At 39.8% G+C, this 16,477-nt stretch overlaps 1 protein-coding gene across 7 annotated transcripts in view; it reads left to right on the top strand.

Moving 5' to 3' along the window:
- The window catches only part of LOC127598079 (membrane-associated guanylate kinase, WW and PDZ domain-containing protein 2-like), a 149,308-nt gene that overhangs the window by 111,998 nt on the left and 20,833 nt on the right, over window positions 1-16,477 (top strand). For 6 of the 7 annotated variants that reach the window (XM_052061602.1, XM_052061603.1, XM_052061601.1 and 3 more), the window contains exons 10-11: window positions 3,357-3,886; window positions 5,507-5,675. In XM_052061602.1, the coding sequence (XP_051917562.1) occupies window positions 3,357-3,886; window positions 5,507-5,675 (699 nt within the window). The remainder of the gene's footprint in view (window positions 1-3,356; window positions 3,887-5,506; window positions 5,676-16,477) is intronic. The other variant, XM_052061605.1, reaches the window with a different exon arrangement.

Below are 16,477 nucleotides of genomic sequence, written 5' to 3'. Positions count from 1 at the left end.
TCTCTCTCTCTCTCTCTCTCTCTCTCTCTCTCTCTCTCCCCCCCCCCCCTCTAGCTGGCCTCCATCTCTCTTTTAACTCCTTTTTTGTCTCTGTGACTGAGACTTCATTGTGTCTCCCTATCTTTGCATGTCGTCTGACACTTATTCTCTGCTTTCTCAGCCTTGATGTGTTTTTTTTATTCTTCATCCTGCCTCTTTGCTTCCTGACATTTATTCCTCCTCCCTGCATCCCTCCTTTCTGGTTTGTCAGCTTTTTACTCCCCCCTGCCCCTCTCCCTCTGTTCTGATTTTCCTTCTCCACAACTTGCTGCTTTCCCCTCTGTGACATTGCCAGAGCTGCTCACAGGCAGGCACACACATGCGCGCGTGCACACACACACACACGCACACACACACAAACATACACACACACAAACACACACACTAGCCCTCCTTGGCTGAGATTAGCTGGCCTATTTGAGTTGAGCGACATTGCTCTTAGGGATTGTGCGTGATGATGCATGTGACATGCATGTGTGTGTGTGTGTGTGTGTGTGTGTGTGTGTGTGTGTGTGTGTGTGTGTGTGTGTGTGTGTGTGTGTGTGCATTTGAGGGCCTCCAGTGGTGTGAAGTAGAGGATTTAAGGCGAGCGCATTTGTCCTGGGACTGAGATTTTAAAGCAAAAAGTAAATGTCTGCACATAAAACAAGTGCAGAGACCATCCAGTGTTGTCTTCATGAAGTATTTGCTTCCCAACAATCCCTCATTTTTTTTTAAACTCCGTAGGGAATAGTTCAATTAAGTCAGAGACACAAGAGAGAGAGTTCCGTTCTTTATTTCATGATTATATTCGTCAGCAGTTGCCATTGCCACTTGTAGCCCCTCTTGCTAATCGAGTAAACGCATCATGTTCAAGAAGGTCTATTTCCTTTCTCATTCAATACTAGTTCAAATGTAAGCAAGCCCTTTATGGAAATCTACTCTTACTAAGATTTCTTACTCTTAAATCTTGCTCTTACTTATGGTGCACCTACAGTACGTCCAGTTGAACTGAGTGCTGGCCGGAATGTAATGACACAATGTAATACTGCACCGAAGCCACACAAATCTAAATGAGGACTTTCCTGAAGACTCTTAACAAAAAATATATACACACATATAAAATGATTGCTTAAAAATCAGCGATATAGCAGGGCCACAAATGATGATAAACAATACAGCAGGGTTTCAATGTCCATTATGATATCTCACCATTATAAATTTATAGCTAGTTATGTCGAATGCAGCTCTTGCACTAGATTATTTTTTTATACCAAGGCTAACCATCCAAAATGACAGAATATTATCGTACGTACACTCAATACATGACCACACTTTTAAAAAATCAGTATTGTAATGGTGTTAAAAGTGAATTTAATGAGCTCTGCCAAGCTCTTGCATCTTTTTGTCAGATAAAGTGATTTGAAGCGTTCAATAAATAATCATGAGAGAAGGATGAATCAACACTCCAGCAAAGTGTTATTCAGGCATCACTGATGGGCATCCTCCCCGTGCGCACACTTACCGTCGCATAAAGTCAGATGAGGCTTTTCATAGTTCCACCCGAAGGGACGTGCAACCTTCTGCTGTGTTGTGCGCGAGACATCACTCAAACAGTTGATCCACACGGCTGTCACCGTGTCGATTGTGACATTTCCACAGAGGCTCTCGGATGTCATCGGTTTGTACTAGCTATTCGCAAAGATTCATCGACCTTCTCTTTCACCTCTGTGCCTCTCCCACAAACTGATATTGTGTCTTGAAGATAAGATAAGAAACCCTTTATTTGTCTCACAATGGAGAAATTTGCAATCTACAGCAGCAAAATTTGGAGGGAAGAAAGTAGGAAGAAAAAAAAATAAATGTATGAGACATTCAAGCGGAACGTCATGTTCCTCCAACACGTCACCGCAGACTTTTATGTGAATGCTTCCCGAATGCAATAGCTACCAGACCGCACAGAAAGCCATGTTGTTTCTCATTTCATTTTACTGAGAGTATATCGAATGTCTTCTGTTTTGAAAAATGGCAAGACGGCTCTTTTCATCACATCCGCCAGCACCACTTTCCCACATTTTCAAACATAAGAGCACAACATGGTATGAAAACAAATCGATCGGGCTTGACCATCTGTTCTCGATGCTGGTCATTTGTGTCCACCTGGTTACTATTTTACCTCTGTTAATACAGATGGAGTGAAACTTTCCACGGCTGGGGATTTCTGTCTACTTTTGTAATTTCCAACTTCACATATTTACAAATACCGGTGCCAATCGATCACATGCTGTTTTCATCATATTGGACTTTTTAGCTCCATTGTGGCCATTTTTGGCCAAGTGAAATGCATGAAAATTTTAAATTCCTTATTTACTGGATTCAATCATTGAACGGTCTTGCCTTTTAGACTTAACATTTGAAAATTTCACGCACCATGTTTCAATTTGTGGACAAGGGAGAAATTCGCTATAATATTCTTGTCTCAAATAGAGGCATGTTATGGCTTTCTGCATGCCAAGAATGCAAATGAATGACACAATTTAAATTTAAGATGCAGAAGCTCTCTCTACTGGCCGTAGAAAACTGTACTGTTTGGCAATAAAGTGATATTGTACTATTGCCTTGACTAAGAAGTTTATTTTTTTTTTAAAAGACCATGAATGTAACTCAACAGATGTGTATCTCAAATCATATTTGAGTGATTAGAAATGCCTTTCCATGATTTCTTGCCCTTGTGCTGCCTCTGGTGTTCATGCCTTGAACATCAGTTGAAACAATAATAGTCATACAAACATGAACAAAGAAGAGGTTCCCAAAAAAGTGCCTCAGTAAGCTGCAGTCATATTAGTCTTAAAGTATTGCATTGTTTGTGTTGCTGCATAATTTTCTGCATTATAAGTTGCTACTGTATGTGTTAGTGCATCTAGGTCCTTTTGCATTGTGCGTTAGTCAAGTCAAGTCAACAGTATTTCTAGAGCACTTTCAAACAGCCATCTCTGCATACAAAGTGCTGTACAAAGTTAGCATTAATCTAGAAGGCATTGAAAGTGACCTGGTTGTTTTAAATAGGCAACTTGTAAAATTCTCTTTATGGGAGTGGCAATAAGTAGCTCGAGGCCTCATTTTTCAGGATTTGATCTCTCTGTGCCAGACTTCTTGTTGTTTGCTTGCAAGTCAAAGCAAAGAATCGGCCAAATGAGAGCTCACATATAACAAAACATTCAAATCGGGTTACTTGTATCTCAAGGTACCATTGTACTCTTGTTTTGAACATTGATAAGCAGAAAATGGTCAAAACACCCCAAAAACGTCGATTGTTTTGTCGATCACATTTCCTCCAGGTGATGTTATCGTCTACGTGAACGACATCTGTGTGTTGGGCACCACACATGCCGACGTTGTCAAGCTTTTCCAGTCGGTTCCCATCGGTCAGAGCGTCACCCTGGTGCTTTGCCGGGGATACCCTCTGCCCTTTGACCCTGAGGATCCCAATGCGGCAGCCAGCAGCTCCATGACGCCCATTGGGATGGAGCACCGCCCGCTTGTGGTGAACGGTCGCAGCAGCTACGATCCTTACCTGGAGTATCTGTCGCTGAGCTCCCAGCTGCCCGCACAGGCCCTGGCACAAGTCGGCACGTCCCATCCAGGGGACACCCACCTGGACGGTTCCTCGCTGCCGCCCACCACGCCCGGCTCATCGTCAGCGCTCACGCCACATGAGGACAACGTTTCCATGGCCTCCTCGGGGACGCCGGGTGTTGCTGGGGCGACGGCCCATGCGGCCGAGTTGCTGACTGTTATCATTGTGAAAGGAGCGGAGGGCTTCGGGTTCACTATCGCAGACAGTCCTACTGGCCAGCGAGTCAAACAGGTCAGGTGTTGAAATATGCACAGTGTCCTCAAAAAATTGACATAATTTTCAAACCAATGATCTTGAAAACTATTAAGTCTAGCGCCAACGTCAGAAATGTAATCCGGGTTGCAATTTCAGAAGTGATCACGATGTGCTACTCCTGTAACACGGCACATATCCAGTCGGTCATTGCCAAACACAATGTGTAAAAAAAAGTCAACAAAATGTGACCATATTATTGGCCTGTGAATTATGTCAGATTTTTGGGAACACCCCGTATTTTCAAAGGCATATTCATCAGTGGCGACTTCATCGACCTCTTGAGACCACCGCGATCACTCAATTATAGAAAACAAAAACATTACAACAGCACACAACTGTGCAACACACATCATCAGGAACGGTTCCAATTCAATATTTATTTCACATCATGACAATACCATAAAACAAATGTCAACAAACTACATAATTACCATAGGTGTTGATTAATAAATGTATTGGGGCAAAATGTTATAGATGAGATTTGCTAGTCAGAGTTGGCTCTGAGAAGTTTTGCTATGACCAGATGATGTCAGCAAGAGCCAGTGCTCGTCTTTGAAATCTGATTGGTTCAAGAAATAGTCCTTTGCTGATTTAAGTCAAAATTGCTTCAGCCAGCATGACTGTTTCTGAAGGCCCTGGGCAGATGAGATTGACATGGTATAGAAATGTTGAAATCTGATTGGACAAAGAAATCTATCATCTGTACAATGTACATGTACTAGAAGAAGTGTAGCCAAGGGATGCACTGCCGAATGACTAAGGGATACAATTCAGACCAATTTCATGGAAGAAGTATCAGAATTCAGGTTGAAATTTGAAGCGAAATTTTCTGACAATGTAAAACCAAAAGAGTACCGGCAGGTCTTTCTGGGAAATTAAGCAAATGTAGCTGACCACTAAACCCAAAGCAATGTTTAAAGAGCAGGTTTTGAAAGTTCAATTTGTTTATGCAAGCTATCAAAAGATAAGTTGAACCAAATGAGGTCAGCCAGCAAATCGTATTTAATTGCATTGAACTCACTCCGCTTTCCATTCGTCCCAGTCTGCATATTCAAATAATTTATAGCACGTGACAAATTTGCTGTTTATCTGTGATTTTTTTTTTAAATGCTCAATGTATTCTCAAAAAAGAATGGACTGGTTTTGATGAGCTGGAGTCTATTCCTGCTGAAAACCCGGACCGCTCTCCAGCCAATCACAGGGCACATATTGACCATCACTCACATTCACAACTCACCTTTTTATTTAGAGTGTCTAATGAACCTAACATACTTATTTTTTATGTTGTTTTTAAATTGTGAGACAGTGATTAACATTTGAAAATAATAAATAAAATCCACCCCAAAAAACGAAGTGCCAAAACGAATGGCGTAAACTAAACACCACCCATACAACAAAAACAGGAAGTAGAATGGCACTGACTAGGCCAAACAATCATCATGCACCTTCACAGACCACCTGCCAATGCCTGACTGAGCCATCATGATTCATGCGTTATGCACTCACAAGTGAAACAATACTTTATGTTGAAAAAGGCCCTTTCTCTCCCAAATTTGACATGAAAAGCCAGAGGCTAACTTGAAGCTGCGCTCGCAGGTGCTGGATCCGGGCTCGCAGGCGGCGGCAGGCCTGATCGAGGGCGATCTGATCCTGGAGGTGAACCAGCAGCCGGTGGCGGCGGCCGGACACGGACGTGTGGTGGAGATGCTCAAAGAGTGCCCCATCGGAACTGAAGCAACGTTGCTCATTCAGAGAGCAGCGACAGGTAAGACGCATACTTCCTAACTATTGTATACAGCGGTGACATACGGTGAGAAACATTCTGGAGGTGTTTGAAGCAGATCTTGAATCACCAGAGTTGGTTTTCCTTTATTGATTAGATACCATTTCAATTGGTAGTTCCATTTTTAGATTTTGTTTTTTAAAGGTCAGATAAATTATCTTCCACATTGACTTTATTTGGTGTAGAAATTTGGACAGCAGCTACAAATTTGAATGATCTTCCAAAATCAAGTCTGCACATGCACATTAAGAAGATGTGGCAGTCCAAACATAGCATGAGAAGAGAGTCAGAGGGATGAGGGGGGACAGTTTCTAGACAAATGCATTACCCCCTGATGCCTGAATTTACATAACGGTATCATTGAAACTCACACATCACATTTTTTCTTTAAATCACTCAATCAAGGATATTTTAATAAATTTTTCTTATGAGACGTTTGAGTGACTTGTTCTCATTTTGTTACTTGCATTTTTGACTGAATTACCGGTACATTACGAAACCTTAATTGCTGTGATTTTTTTTTTTCCCCACCCGCTATACCTGATGAGTGGCTCATCTGACGCTCCCACGTACCATAGTACCCGCGTTTTGGCTAACAACACACACAAATAAAAAAAAGAGACAACTAAAAAAAAAACTGCATCGGGGTAGTTGCAAGTCAAGTTACTGACTGCATAGTGTGAAGTCTTTTCAGAAATGCTGCTGAAGTGAAAGTCCAGAAAGAAAAAGGTCATCCTAAAACCTGAGGGTCTGCAGTAAAAAACATTCTTTGGTCTTCACCCGTTAGACACATAAGTAACCTCTGACTGAGGACTCTTGCACCTGCAGTCTTGTGTGGTATTAAAAGGACAAAGGCGATGGATTATGAGGCCACAAGAAGACTTGAAATACATTTTACTGCATGTTGTGACTTGGCAGGAAAATTATCACGTGTATAAAAAAGATACAAAAAGTAATTTGGACTTACATCTTTGCTGGGTCGAGCTCTGATGATCAATAGAATTTTTAAACTGTTACATGTTTCAAGAATAAATATGAGGGTTTATTTGCCCTTCAATTACTGGATGTAACTTAACTGAAACGCATTGTCCGTGACATGTTCCCTTTAATGGCATCGTTGGTTCGGATGACATACTCATAGTACATGAAGAAAGAACAGCTACACAGTTCCCTGGTCATTCTGGATAAACAGGGTCTCTATTGATAGGCCAGACTTGAGAGAGTATAATTCTGTCTCGGTGCTGAAAACAAATTGTATTCAAACAAAGACAAAATGTTTTTCTATTATCCCCACTCAAATTGTTTCTAAATTACACAACGGAAAACCCATTTTTTAAAAAAAATCAATGTTTGGAAAACAATTCACCTGAGTGCATTCAGTAAATACTTGACTACAACCGAACCAAAGAAGAGGAAAATATTAAACAGGACATCAATGTTGCAAGAGTTTGATTAAGGTTATTGAATTGAAGCAGACCTTCCATTTTTTTCACTTGAAAACAAGCAATGTGACATTGAAAAAGAAAAACTTTAACTGAAATTTTAGACTAAAACTGCAGATTTCCACACATTTTTTGCATTAAATAGAATCTTTGGCCATGACAAATTGCTGTTGCATTCCGACAATCTTTTACAGTAATACCTTGAGTTTAATTTGTTCCATAACAGATCACATAACAAATGCAATGGTGCCTTGAGGTGTGAGATAAATTTGACCACGCTTGGAGGTCAAAACGGTTGTATCTCAAATCATCTTTCCCCAGTGAAATGAATGTAAAGTCCATTAATACGTTCAAGATCCCCGCCGCACCAAAATGTTTTGAATGTGTTTTTGCAGTTACAGTTTATGATTTACTCTATAGTAAATGAGCAATGTTACGGCCAAATTCAATATTTTTGTGACGACTTCTGTCATCATCAGTGGAACGAGTGTCAAAGGAAGTAAACATTCATGTATCAAATGACGACTACTGAGCCAGATTACAAATTGTGCGTCGCTGTGCCTGATCTTTCCTGCTGACGCTACCCATTCCCCAATGCACCCACTTGACACTTAAAGGCAGGTTTTGTTCTTCATTGTGGCAAGAGATTTCAGACGATGGTGTCGTTCCTTGTCACCTGTCACTTGAATTATAATGAGCTGCTCTCGGGTGCGTTTGATGTCCTGCATATGTAGGACATTGTTACCGTGCCTGAGAAGCCAAAGACTATGCAGGAATGAGTCCTGAAATAGCAGAAGAGAGATTGAGTGAGGCTGTTTCCTGTAAGAGTACCCACCTGTGAGCATACCGAACACTTTAGGAAAGCCCTGTGAGCATTACTTCTATATCCCTCAGGTCCATGTACACACTAGTAAGCTTTTTGTCCTCACTGCTAAGAAAATTCAACACACAAGTACAACGACTGCCTTGTAACGTTTGTTTGGTTTTTTTCCACCACTACTCGTGCCATTTTTGGCCAACTTCGTAAGACATCGGCCTTAAACTGCAGATCAAGAGTATTGAACGAATACACGAACGACTTTAAGCACAGCATTTTCTCTTAATGTTTGAGAGAGATTATTTCAGGTGTGAATGAGACCATTTTAGTAGGTTATGTTATAATGTCTTAGTTGTGTGCGTGCGAGTGCGTGCGTGTGTGTGTGTGCGTGTGTGTGTGTGTGTGTGTGTGTGTGTGTGCGTGTGTGTGCGTGTGTATGTGTGCGTTTGTGTTCATGACATATCGGGACAATTTTATGATAACACACCTTCACAATGAGGACCTGTGGAAAAATGAGGACATTTTTCGCGTCCTCATATTTCCACGCAGTCTACACTGCTCTAGAGCTCACGAGGATACTCCCACACCAAAAATAAGTGATGTCCTGAAAGAGGACAATTTTCAGAAATTGTGTGTTTAAGTGTGTTTAAATTTCGACTCACTTTTCATTTGGAAAACTAGTGGCCAACTTCGGTACTTAACACACTTTTAACACACTTTCAGTGACGTCATTGTGCAGGACCTCAAATGTCATCTTTTTCGGACTGACTCACACATTTTCCCCGCCCTCGTCCTGATAAGTCACATCAATTAGCAGTCATACAAAATCCAACATGTGAAGCAGCCAGACAATCCTACTCTCAAACACGACCACGCGTGGATGACCATCGGGTAAGCAATTCCTTTTCGTTTATCTTACCGTAACATAGAAGTTGTTCAATATAACCGTGTTTAATAGTGCCCACCAAAGGTAATATCATTCAATACGACAGCTAGCTAGCTAGCTCGATCGTTAGCATGCTAATAAGCTTCCAGTAAAAGTAATGTGGACATGTCCTGCAGGCAAGGTTCTGGAAAACTTTTCTAAATCTTTAACAGCACAGTCTGTGGAACTTGGTTTTGGTGCCATATGTTTATTTCAGTGCAGTATTTGTTTTATTCGATTGCAGTTAATTTAAATTAGTTAGTACAGGTAGCCTAATGAAAGTGGGCCAGGCACTTCCAGCATTTACGCTAAGCCCGGTGTATTTACACTGTTTATTCTTGTGCTGATTCAATTGTACACCGTTTCAATGAAAAAACAAACAAACGTTTGCAATGAAATTATAGCAGAATTCAGCTTTGTTGGTACATTTGGTCAAGACAATATTGTGTTACTCTATTTTAATTTTACATTGTTATCTGCCTGACAAATGGTTTGCCCGAATCTATTAGTCTGACCAGCAAATGTTTGATGAAATGAATTTTTGTATTTTTGAGGAAGAAAATAATATTCCTTTGGCTCAGTACTTTTTGAGCCAAAATAAGTGCTGCCATAATATTGTGCTTACTTGTCTGGCTGACTTCTTCTCACTTTCCATTGTAGATGTTTACTGGTGGTGATAATGTCACAAAGAAGAACCAGACTGAGCCCTGAATCTGAGGCTGCTCCTTTTATCTGGAGTCAACAAGCCTTGTTTGAAAGCCCAGTGGATCAATGATTATAAAGGTATGCTATCAATCTACCTGCTATCTAATTCTTATGGCTACCGCAAGCACATGACAAGAGCTGCAACCAAAGCCTGTCACAGTGACAGATTTTATTCGTACATTGTATTTACCCCAAAAATGTCACAATAAACAACAGCATGTTTTTTTATGCCATTGATCATATTGGAGCAAAAATAATTATTGAGAATATTGTATTGCCATGTAGAACTAGGAATATCTTGGAATGAAAAAATAGAAATAGAAATTATTCGGCTTCTGTTAAAATATTGTGCTTCACCAAATATCACAATTCATAAAAACGCATACTATCCGTAATAGTCGAGGAAAATTAGATGCCTTTAAACTTCCTTCATAATGCTTATTTCACCTGATTGAAGAAGGCTGTGGTAGCTGTTTGACAAATCCACATTTTTATCAGCAATTTGTACTGCCCATCAAAAGTCTCTACTTAGTTGAAAACAACGAATGGTCACCGGAATTATTTTTCAGTCATTACATTGTTTTAGTCTGAAAGAGTATGTTTCGGGTGTTGTCTTTATTATTTGAACTCAGTCATGTCTGTTGTCCTGAAATTGTTAGCTATAAGAGCTGTACAGTGGTAACTACCATAAAGAGCCGGCTTGTGCTGTGTATGAAGTTTAATTTATTCAAAAGTCATGTAACTACGGCATATTTCTGACACTCTATGGTTGCTATAATGTTGATTTTCATGATTTCAGTCATGCCCTCATACTTCTTCAGTTACTGTAGAATACTTTTTAGAATATTTCTGATACTGTAATGTTGCTGAAAAACCAGAGTGTGATCAGGTGAAATGACTTTTGTCTGGACCTAACACTGGAGAGCCTGTGTTCGAATGTCCCCATATTGATGTTCCACAGAGCCGAACAGTGTTAACTTTCTATAGTGTGGTATATTAATCCCAAAGCCTCCTGTGAGAGATGTTCAATGAGAAATAATGTTTATTGATTTCTTAACTGGTCAGAATGAAGAACGCTGAATATTTTGACACCATAATGGTGTTATGTTGCAGACACCAAGTGACGGGATCTTGACTGAACCTTCTGGAGACCAAGAAGGGAGTGAGAGAGCCACTTCATCCTTACAACAGGTTACTACTTCTTATCATGATATACTAGGTTTGAGTTTTCAGCTTTCTTTGACAAACACAGGAGAAGTTATAAATCAGAAACATGGACTCTCCATGATTTCAGTCGTCATGTCCTCATATTTCTTTAGACCTGAAAAACCGGAGTGTGTTTCAGGTGACATGATTTTTGTCTGGACCTAATTCTGGAGAGCCTGTTTTCGAATGTCCCCATATTGCTTTTACACAGAGCTGAACAGTGTTAACTTTCTATAGTGTCTTATATTAATCCCAAACCCTCCTGTGAGCGATGTTCAATGAAAAACAATGTTTATTCATTTATTAACTAATCAGGATGAATAAATTTGAATATTTCTGACACTGCACTGTTGCTATGTTGCAGACATTAAGTGTTCCGATCCTGATGAAACCTTCTGAAGATCAAGAAAGGAGTGGAAGATCCACTTCTTCCTTAAACAGGTTACTACGTCTTATCATTATGTATTAGGTTTCAGTTTTCAGCTTTCTTTGACAAACACAGGAGAAGTTATAAATCAGAAACATAGACTCTCCATGATTTCAGTCGTCATGTCCTCATATTTCTTTAGACCTGAAAAACCTGAGTGTGTTTCAGGTGTCATGACTTTTGTCTTAACCTAACTCTGGAGAGCCTGTGTTCGAATGTCCCCATATTGCTGTTCCACAAAACTGAACAGTGTTAACTTTCTATAGTGTGGTATATTTCATCCCAAACTCTCCCGTGAGCAATGTTCAATGATAATTAATGTTTATTAATTTCTTAACTGGTCAGAATGAAGAATGCTGAATATTTTGACACCGTAATGTTGTTATGTTGCAGACATCAAGTGACAGGTACCTGACTGAACCCTCTGGAAACCAAGAATGGAGTGAGAGATCCACTTCATCCTTACAACAGGTTACTACTTCTTATCATGATAGACTAGGTTTGAATTTTCAATGTTCTTTGACAAACACAGGAGAAGTTATAAATCAGAAACATGGACTCTCCATGATTTCAGTCGTCATGTCCTCATATTTCTTTAGACCTGAAAAACCCGAGTGTGTTTCAGGTGACATGACTTTTGCCTTAACCTAACTCTGGAGAGCCTGTGTTCGAATGTCCCCATATTGCTGTTCCACAGAACTGAACAGTGTTAACTTTCTATAGTGTGGTATATTCATCCCAAACTCTCCCGTGAGCAATGTTCAATGATAATTAATGTTTATTCATTTCTTAACTGGTCAGAATGAAGAATGCTGAATATGTTGACACCGTGATGTTATGTTGCAGACACCAACTGACCTGACTGAACCCTCTGGAGACCATGAATGGAGTGAGAGATCCACTTCATTCTTACAACAGGTTACTACTTCTTATCATGATATACTAGGTTTGAGTTTTCAGCTTTCTTTGACAAACACAGGAGAAGTTATAAGTCAGAAACATGGACTCTCCATGATTTCAGTCGTCATGTCCTCATATTTCTTTAGACCTGAAAAACCCGAGTGTGTTTCAGGTGACATGACTTTTGCCTTAACCTAACTCTGGAGAGCCTGTGTTCGAATGTCCCCATATTGCTGTTACTCAGAGCTGAACAGTGTTAACTTACTATAGTGTGGTACATTATTCCCGAACTCTCCTGTGAGCAATGTTCAATGAGAAATAATGTTTATTCATTTCTTAACTGGTCAGAATGAAGAATGCTGAAACTTTTGACACCGTAATGTTGTTATGTTGCAGACATCAAGTGACAGGTACCTGACTGAACCCTCTGGAAACCAAGAATGGAGTGAGAGATCCACTTCATCCTTACAACAGGTTACTACTTCTTATCATGATATACTAGGTTTGAATTTTCAATGTTCTTTGACAAACACAGGAGAAGTTATAAATCAGAAACATGGACTCTCCATGATTTCAGTCGTCATGTCCTCATATTTCTTTAGACCTGAAAAACGCGAGTGTGTTTCAGGTGACATGACTTTTGCCTTAACCTAACTCTGGAGAGCCTGTGTTCGAATGTCCCCATATTGCTGTTCCACAGAACTGAACAGTGTTAACTTTCTATAGTGTGGTACATTATTCCCGAACTCTCCTGTGAGCAATGTTCAATGAGAAATAATGTTTATTCATTTCTTAACTGGTCAGAATGAAGAATGCTGAAACCTTTGACACCGTAATGTTGTTATGTTGCAGACATCAAGTGACAGGTACCTGACTGAACCTTCTGGAAACCAAGAATGGAGTGAGAGATCCACTTCATCCTTACAACAGGTTACTACTTCTTATCATGATATACTAGGTTTGAATTTTCAATGTTCTTTGACAAACACAGGAGAAGTTATAAATCAGAAACATGGACTCTCCATGATTTCAGTCGTCATGTCCTCATATTTCTTTAGACCTGAAAAACGCGAGTGTGTTTCAGGTGACATGACTTTTGCCTTAACCTAACTCTGGAGAGCCTGTGTTCGAATGTCCCCATATTGCTGTTCCACAGAACTGAACAGTGTTAACTTTCTATAGTGTGGTGTATTCATCCCAAACTCTCCCGTGAGCAATGTTCAATGATAATTAATGTTTATTCATTTCTTAACTGGTCAGAATGAAGAATGCTGAATATGTTGACACCGTAATGTTATGTTGCAGACACCAACTGACCTGACTGAACCCTCTGGAGACCATGAATGGAGTGAGAGATCCACTTCATTCTTACAACAGGTTATTACTTCTTATCATGATATACTAGGTTTGAATTTTCAATGTTCTTTGACAAACACAGGAGAAGTTATAAATCAGAAACATGGACTCTCCATGATTTCAGTCGTCATGTCCTCATATTTCTTTAGACCTGAAAAACCCGAGTGTGTTTCAGGTGACATGACTTTTGCCTTAACCTAACTCTGGAGAGCCTGTGTTCGAATGTCCCCATATTGCTGTTCCACAGAACTGAACAGTGTTAACTTTCTATCGTGTGGTATATTCATCCCAAACTCTCCTGTGAGCAATGTTCAATGATAATTAATATTTATTCCTTTCTTAACTGGTCAGAATGAAGAATGCTGAAACTTTTGACACCGTAATGTTGTTATGTTGCAGACATCAAGTGACAGGTACCTGACTGAACCCTCTGGAAACCAAGAATGGAGTGAGAGATCCACTTCATCTTTACAACAGGTTACTACTTCTTATCATGATATACTAGGTTTGAGTTTTCAGCTTTCTTTGACAAACACAGGAGAAGTTATAAATCAGAAACATGGACTCTCCATGATTTCAGTCGTCATGTCCTCATATTTCTTCAGACCTGAAAAACCTGAGTGTGTTTCAGGTGACATGACTTTTGTCTTAACCTAACTCTGGAGAGCCTGTGTTCGAATGTCCCCATATTGCTGTTCCACAAAACTGAACAGTGTTAACTTTCTATAGTGTGGTATATTCATCCCAAACTCTCCCGTGAGCAATGTTCAATGATAATTAATGTTTATTAATTTCTTAACTGGTCAGAATGAAGAATGCTGAATATTTTGACACCGTAATGTTATGTTCCAGACACCAAGTGACCTGACTGAACCCTCTGGAGACCATGAATGGAATGAGAGATAAATTCTCAAAATTCTCAAATTTTCAGAATTCTCATTATTTCCTGGAATATCTTGATTATTTTATTTTTCCATTTTTAATAAATAATGCCTTCTTTTACAGGTGGGAATAAGAGACACACGTGGACAGATGATGAAGTGAAGGCTGTTGAGCGACATATGTTTGATTTCATAACAAGCCATAAAGTTTCAGGTAAAACGAGCTGTGAGTCCTGTCTCCACGCAGAGCCAGCAGCTCTGAAAGACAGAGGCTGGGTGTCCATCAAAAACTACATCCACAACAGGATATAACTGCATTAAAAAGGGAAATGAATGGCTAGTCCATTGAAATGCGAGCACGTCTGGGTACATTTCAGTTCAAGTTAACTAAAGCAATAGCAATGGTGCATTTAGGGTGGGATGGTCAATTATGGATTTCATATTTGTTGTTTAATACTGTGTTTCACGTTTGTTGTTTCATGATCTTCAAGAGCAATTTGGAAAATCCTTGAAGATGTATGAACATGTAAATTATACTGTATATCAGGCATGTCCCGATCTGGGCCTGGAGGGCCACTGTCGTGCCTGTTTTCCAGCTCTCCCGGCTGCATCACACCTGTTTCAGATGATCAGTTCATCAGTCAGCTCTGATGCAGCATTAGAACATCCTGGGAGAGCTGGAAAACAAAAAGACAGCGGCCCTTGAGGACCGACCTTGGACACCCCTGCTGTATATAAACGTACGTACGATATACAAACTTCTCACAAAAGATAGGCTTATTAGGTTTGAGGTGATATTTCGGAAAAACCCTGAAACATTTGAATTCATCCTATTTCAAGAATTTCAATACTTTTATAAAAGTTGCTTTTGTCTAACGGTAGCTAAAGAAGTTGCTACACACATGGCACAATATATGGCCAGATTCATTAAAAATTCTTCATCGCAGTATTCACATTTTGACATAATCTTCTTCAGTTCAAACAACCCTCATCTATTGCAGTGCTTTGTGTCATGGAGATGAGGTGGCATGTTTTCTGTGTTCATAATTTCATATTTGTCAGCAATTAAAAAATAAGAAAGTGGACTGACCGCATATTTAACCGTCTCTTCTTCTTCACAGCTTATTTTACTATCTTGTATTGTTAATGTGAATATTTGAGGGATGACGGGTGTAACGACTGTTTGGCACATTCGCCTCACAGTTCAGCAATTGATATTTGAATGTTTGAATCTGGGCTTCCTTCCTTTGTAGAGTTCTCCCCATGCCCGAGCATGACAATTGGACACATGTGCCTAACATATACTGTTGGTATGTAACATGAGTCAATTTAAAAATACACACTTTACTCTGAGCTGGTCTTCATAAGTCATATATACTTGAAAATGATGTGTATCTAGGGGGCTCAAAATTCACAAAAACATGAAATGGTAGTGTGTTTGAGGTGACTGTCTCCATAATACACAAAAACCTGTCAATGTCCTCATATGTAGTAGTTTTGTCATAAATCAAAAAAAAATTACGTCCTAGCCAAAATCTGAGTAGATGGCTGTCTTCCTGATTTTTTTTCATGGTTACCATATTTTTTTGGAGCCTGTAGGACCACGGGAAAGGCATGTACCCATATGTCGGGTGAACAAACGGACGTCCTGAAAATGCACCAAAACACGTATGTGTGTGTGTGTGTGTGTGAGAAAGCGTTTCAGTAGTTACTGTTGGAACATTTATGTACTGTATGTGAGGGTGTTTCATTAGGTTGTGTGAGGGTTTCCATCCAATGTGTGAGAAAGATGTGATAACATTTCGGGCGTGTGCATGTGAGAGTGTTTCATTAGTGTAAGAACAATTAAATAGGTTGTATGAGAGCTTCTCATGTGTGTCAGTAGTGTTTGAGAGAATATTTCAATTGTGTGTGTGTGTGTGTGTGTGTGTGTGTGTGTGTGTGTGTGTGTGCGTGTTTGTGTGTGTGACGACTTTTACTTTGTGTGAGTGAGAAAGTGTCAGTCGTGAGTGAGAGATTGTTTCAATTGGGTGCATTAGTGTTTAAGTCACCCAAGTGAGAATGTATCAGTAGTACGTTTGAGAGTACTGTTCTGAGTGAGTTTCAATATTGTGTTGAGAGAGTT

The sequence above is a fragment of the Hippocampus zosterae genome, chromosome 3 (genome assembly GCF_025434085.1).
Source record: "Hippocampus zosterae strain Florida chromosome 3, ASM2543408v3, whole genome shotgun sequence".
NCBI lineage: Eukaryota > Metazoa > Chordata > Actinopteri > Syngnathiformes > Syngnathidae > Hippocampus > Hippocampus zosterae.
This window is presented reverse-complemented; position numbering and strand designations above follow the sequence as displayed.